Raw genomic sequence first — 6,246 nt, forward strand, 5'->3', positions numbered from 1 at the left:
CTGATAACCGATAAGCATCGGCAACATAACAGTGTGATGGTTTTTTTGGATAGAAAAACAGAGCAAGCTCACAACCCAACCAAAACAAAGAATGTGAAAAAGAATTGTTGTCATGGGTACTCATGGCGACGGAGCAAGTTGAATTCGATGTTTGAGGTTAAGGTAATATAAGGTGAGAGATTTGGTTAATGGGATGGTCTTATCCGGCAGTTGTGCCACCAACTTGACGATTAGTGGTGGACCTAGGATCTAATTGCTGGGGGTGCCAAACATCAATACATGGGTAAAAGTTTTTAATAAATTACACAAAATAAGCATGATTGGGCCTAAACGTCGTCGTAAATCCAATAATTAGTCCAAAAAATAAGATTAAATATACCATGTAAACTATTTGCAATCATCCGTGAAATAATAGCCAGTAGAACTAGTTTCAGTTTATGTACTTTTATTCATGAGCGTAGGAGTCACAATTTTGAGGCTCATAATCTCACCAAATTTGCTTGTAATCTAGCCTTAGGTAGGCATACCTGGTTCGGTACCCCGCATAATCCGAACCGTGTATCCATGAACATTATTCAATAAAGTGGTTTGAATTCTCAAAAAAATGTAAACTATTTTCATTTTTATAGGGGGTGCCATGGCACCCCTCCGCCACTGTTGGCGGTAGCGGAATCAAGGAGAGTTGTGGTGGTTAGAGGTTCAAAACATAACATACAGCTGATCAAGATCGACTGTGGTTGTAGATATTTTCAGACGAAGCTCCAATTATCAGCAACTAATCCTATCCTCCCAGGACACAAGTACATGGCACGATCCACCTCTTCGCCGGGAAGCAGATTACCAGCACGATCCACACTGATCTAAACAAGCTCCCACTGAATGTTCTGCTTAACGGTGTACAAATTGCTGCCGAACGCCCTGTTTTTGCTATGTTCAGGAAAACAGGGGTACTGCTATCATGTTTGCATTGCATGCCTTCTTCATTGTTTTGTTTGTGATAGTGCTGATTTCAGTGCAATGTGTGTCAAAAGTTCTACGCGGTGCGCCGGCCGAAACTTTCGGCCGGTCCCGCGCGAGCCACTCGATCGAGACCATCGTACGCTTGGCGCGAGCACCGTGCCCCCGCCTTATCTTGTTTCTCTGATCCCCTACTCTCTTAGCTGGGTCCACGCACGGGGGTGGCCACGCTCCTCGTCCTTCTCCAGATCTCGTCGTCGCCATGGATGCGCCCGTCACCATGCTCGCTCCTTTCACCATGGCCGCGCGCGATGAGGCCAAGCACCGGGATGCATCTGACAAGCAAGGGGTGCTACAACCGGCGTCCAAATATGCTACGACCGGTGAGCCAAAGTGCTACAATGGCATAATTTTTTGCTACTGCGGACGGTGACCGCGGTGACCACACCTGCAGATGCTGCAGCCGCTGTGGCTAGATGCTGGAACCGGCATGATTTTTTGCTACTACGGGGCGGTGGCCGCGGTGACCATGCGCCCACAGATGTTGCAATCCGCTCTCGCTAGATGCTGGAACCGGCAGCGAAAAATGCTGGAACCACGGTGTTCATTTGCTGGAACCGATGAGGTGATTTGCTACAACCGAAGACGCTAATGTTCACGACTTGCACGACAACTACAACTGGCGGTGGCGGCCATGATGTTCTTTTGCTACAACCGTGGTCACGTCTTGCTATGACCATAATTGTAGATCGTTGCCACGACGGCAGCCGTGTGTTTGCGACCTGCACGATGAGCTACAACCGGTAGCAGACAACCACAATGTTTTTTGCTACAACTATGTCTCTGTTTTGCTTCGACCAATGATGAAAATGTTGCCACGACGGCCGCCATGGTTTTTCCATCAAAGAGGTGTGTTCGCTGATGGCGACAGTAGACGACGAGCACGACGACCCGGGGGCGAGCGGTGGTGGCCGTTAGCCGCGGACGAACGTGAGGTGGCGGCGCGGAGTGCAAAGGCGGAGGCGGCGCGAGCTCGATCCTGTGCGGGAGGAAGGAGAGATGCAAATCAAACAAACCTGGTCGCTCCAACCGGGCGGCTGCTAGGCAACCGGCCCGAATTTGGGCCGGCGCGCTCACGCAGATCAGTGCCCAAAGTGAAAACATAGGATAGGATTTAATTGATGTGGGACGCCAATGCTGGCACACGTATGCCCAGAGGTCCGTCAGTTACTTCAGAGATTAGTTATTTCACAACAATTGGGCTGAGCAGCATGCATTGTTTCCAGACCCGATGATCAACCTCAGATATCCTATAACTTAAAACTGACACAATCCCTCCCTTAGCCCCCTAATTTCTTGGCCATGTTTTTCTTCTCTGTGTTTGCTTTTGTAATCTCTGTCGCTTTTTCCATCTCTGTGTTTGCATCTCTGTCGCTTAAGCGACAAATAGTGACAGGTTTTGAAAAGAACAATAGAGCAAAGTTCATAACCCAGCGAAAACGCCGACGAAAACCAAGAACATGAAAGCAAATTCTTACATATCATGTAGGGCTGGAATTCGAGCCGAGTCGAGCCAGCTCGGCTCGACTCACTAGAGCTCGTTTCGTTAACGAGCTAGCTCGACTCGACTCGTTACTATAACGAGCTTAAACCCAAGATTGACTCGACTCGTATAACTCGCGAGCTGGTTCGTTTAGCTTGTTAAGCTCGTTAAAGATATGAACATAAAACCCTCAAAATGATAAAAAATGATTATGTATATATTAAACATATATATCACTAAACAATTGTAATTTCCTTGTAATGCATGAGTCTCCTAGGCGGGTGGGTCTTCAATGGCTGGGCCTTGTGTTGTGCGTCTGGAACGTAGGGTGCTGAGCGGCTTATCTTTTTTTGTATTGAGAGTGACTGATCTTTTGTACCGAGCCTAACGAGTTACACGAGTACTCGTGAGATTGGCTCGTTTAACTTGGTCTATAAACGATCTTAAACTAAAGCTTGGCTCGACTCATTATTCTTCGAGTTTGAGTCGATTCGAGCCGAGTCACGAGCTACTCGTTTAGCTCGCGAGCTTCGAGCTTTTTTTCCAGCCCTATATCATGGGTAGTGTAAAGTGCAAACTCAAGGCAATCAAATTTTGTGGATATGACCAATAACCTAACTACAAAGGTATATCAAATTCTTTCTCACGACGATGAGAGAGGCGTCTATCATAAACTGGACTCTTGCTTAAATAGTACTATGGAGTATGGAGTATAAACAGTACTTCAGCACACCAATAACCTAATAAACTATAAAAATTCGACCTTCCAGCAGAAAACAAAGCTATATCGATCAGCATTATACAACCCACGCTATAATATATATGTAGTCCGAGAGATTACCCTAGATACTAAGTATACGTACCACATGCATGCATGCACAAGAAAATTTCACTCAGCCGCTCGTCGACGGCGCCGGCACGTCCATGATCCTCCTCGTCGCCGGAGCAGCGCCGCTGGACAATAATCTCCTCTTTATCGCTGCCAAACTCAGGCCCCTGCGCGCCGCGAAGTTCCGGCACGCCTGCGCGAGGTCCTTGCACGAGTAGTCCTCCGCGATCTCCATGAGCGCGTCCACGGTGGAGTCCTTGATGAAGTCGCCCAGCCTGCACGCGCACATCAGCTTCAGCCTCTCGATGAGGTAGTAGTCGGCCGCCTCGAACAGCCGCAGCGTCAGGTCGTACGACCCCCTCCCCTTGGCGGCCTCGGGAGGCAGCTCGTCGGTGTAGATGAAGTGGAGCACGCCCCGGAACGCCTCCGGGGTGACAATGCCGCCGCCGACCTCGAGGACGTCCTTGCCCGCCTCGCGGCCGTGGCCGTAGAGGAGGCTCTCGAACCATGCCGACTGCGCGGCCACCACCATCCGGTGCGCCTCGAAGATCTCGCCGTCCACGTCGAAGCGCACGTCGAAGGGGGCCTTCCCGCCGGCGAGGAACCTGAGGGCGTTCTCCCCGTGGTTGGACGGCGGCGGCGGCGGCATCTGGACGGGGCCCGGGCGGTTGATGGCGAGGCTCCTCCTCCGCGCCAGGTGGATCGTGACGGTGCAGCGGACGGTGATGGAGTCGGCGTGGATGGCGCCGAGCGCGGCGCTCTCAAGCTGCTCCCGGGTGATGTAGCGGCGGATGCCCCAGCTGTTGCAGAAGGTGTCGTACTTGCAGGCGCGATCGGACCGGCGCGTGTGGCGGACGTCGCCGTTGGGGCCGAGGAGCTGGAAGGTGAACTCGGCGCGCACGGGGCGGAACTGCGGCTTGTAGAGCGTCTGCGCGTAGAAGGCGACCCAGGCGCCGTCGGCCGTGCTGTAGCCGTCCGGGTAGAAGCGGATGTACCAGCGGCGGCCGTCGACGGAGAAGTACTGCGACAGGATCGACTTGCCCACGCCCATGCCCTTGGTGCGGCTGTACTCGCGGATCGTGAACTCGTGGGTGCCGGACACCTTGGGCACCTCGCTGATGGATCCCGTCACCGCCGTGGTGTCGCCGCCGTCGGCGACGGAAGGGCCGACGCCCATGTCGAACGGATCTGTCTAGGGTTTAGAAAAAGCTGTTGAGGTTTTGATCAGATTAGATTAGGAGGTTGTTAACTAAGGGTTGAGTATATAAGAGGGCCCAGGTGATTAATCTAATTCGGGTGGGTCTCTAACCCGTACTACGCGATAATATAATCACGTTACAACTTTTTTTCTTTTAGGAGATAATCACGTTACAACTTCGCTTGCATGATGAGTTCGGTTGGTTTCCTACGTAAATCAGGAGCCGTGTATGCGATCGCCGTGTATGTACCCGTTTCCCAGTTTGAATAAAATTTATTAAAAGCCTAGCTATATCACACGCGCATCAAGTCTTTACTTTTTTTGTGTGTGCATCAAGTCTTTATGTGAATTATTATTTTCTAAAGTCTTTATCTTTACGTGAATCTCCCTAAAAAGAGTGTTTACGTGACTGATGCCTCTACAGTCACGGCTACGCCGACCGTGCATGGTGCATCATGCAAGTACAAAACGGCCTTATACAATGAGAGATGCTTAGAAAAATAAATCGAATTTTTCTACCGGTGCCTATTTTTATAAAAAAAAACGCTTAATTAAGCGTCTATCTTGTACAAATAAACGCCGACGCTTAAAAAAAAGCCTAGTTTATTTTTCTAAGTATCTCCCCTAAATATCTCCCATTGTACCAGGCCTAAGGTCGTCGCGGATCTCGCACTCGCCGGGTAAGGGCATCTCCAGCCGCGCCCCTAGGAAGGCCTCCCCAGGCGTTTGTTTTTGCACCGGCGCCAAAAAATCGGCCCAGTCGCGCCCCCAGGAGCCCGATTTTCGCCGGCTTGGGCCGAAAACAGCGCCGGCGGACCCAGGCCGAACCCGGCGCGCTGGGGGGCGCCCGGGGGCGCCGGGGCGAACTGTTTTGGCGCGAAACAGCCGCGGGCCCGCCGCGTCAGCGACTCTACCCTCTTCTCGCCCCTTCGTCGTCCTCATCGCCTCGTTTCCCGCGGCGAATCAATGCCAAAGCTGCCGCGCTGCCGCACCGGTCAGCCTGCGCCATTGATGCCTCACGGGCGACGCAGTGAAGACCGGATGACGCGCGTCCCTCGCCCTCCCTCGCCCGCCACGCGTACTCACGGCGGCTCGCGCACGGGCGGCGCCTCGGCCTATATAAGACGCGCCCCGGCGCACTCGGCGACTCGCACTCTCTCGCCGTCGTCGTTCCCACCTCTCCTCTCTCTCGCCGTCTCCAGTTCATCACACCCATGGCCGAGCGCTTCCCAGGCGACGGCGCGGCGGCGAACGGCTTCGGCCGCCGCCATCTTCACGAGAACGAGGTTCGCCTCCTTTTCGAGGCCGAGTACCCGATCCCGCCGGACATGCGGGTGCCCGGGGCGTGGAGGATCAGCGCCGGCGGCGTGCCGGTGCCCCCGATACCCACCGGCGCGGTGCGGCGTGCGGAGATCGCACGCATCCGCTCGTCCCTGCCGCGTGCGGCGAGGGAGGGGCCACGGTACGTCCCCAACAGCCTGCTCTGGGAGCCTTATTTCCGCCGCCGTCACGCCGAGCAGCCCGAGGCCACCAACGGCGTCGAGCCCTCCGGCAGGCTCAACGCCGTCGGCCGGCGTCGGTGGTGGGGCGTGCCCGGGCGCATGTTGGAGGCCGTCCTCGAGTACATTAAGGGCGACAACACGCCGCGCCTCGAGTACCCCGCTCCCCCGTCCTTCCCACGCCGCCGGGGAAGCTCCTGGACCCCGAGGTGCATGGAGA

General features: G+C 53.8%; 1 protein-coding gene across 1 annotated transcript; it reads right to left on the bottom strand.

The window, feature by feature from the left end:
• Positions 1-3,175: 3,175 nt before the first annotated feature.
• LOC119352138 (BTB/POZ and MATH domain-containing protein 2-like) lies at positions 3,176-4,506 on the bottom strand. Its single transcript, XM_037618865.1, has one exon. The coding sequence runs from the start codon at positions 4,504-4,506 to the stop codon at positions 3,394-3,396; it is 1,113 nt and encodes a 370-aa protein (XP_037474762.1). The 3' UTR covers positions 3,176-3,393.
• Positions 4,507-6,246: the final 1,740 nt, after the last annotated feature.

The sequence above is a fragment of the Triticum dicoccoides genome, chromosome 2A (genome assembly GCF_002162155.2).
Source record: "Triticum dicoccoides isolate Atlit2015 ecotype Zavitan chromosome 2A, WEW_v2.0, whole genome shotgun sequence".
NCBI lineage: Eukaryota > Viridiplantae > Streptophyta > Magnoliopsida > Poales > Poaceae > Triticum > Triticum dicoccoides.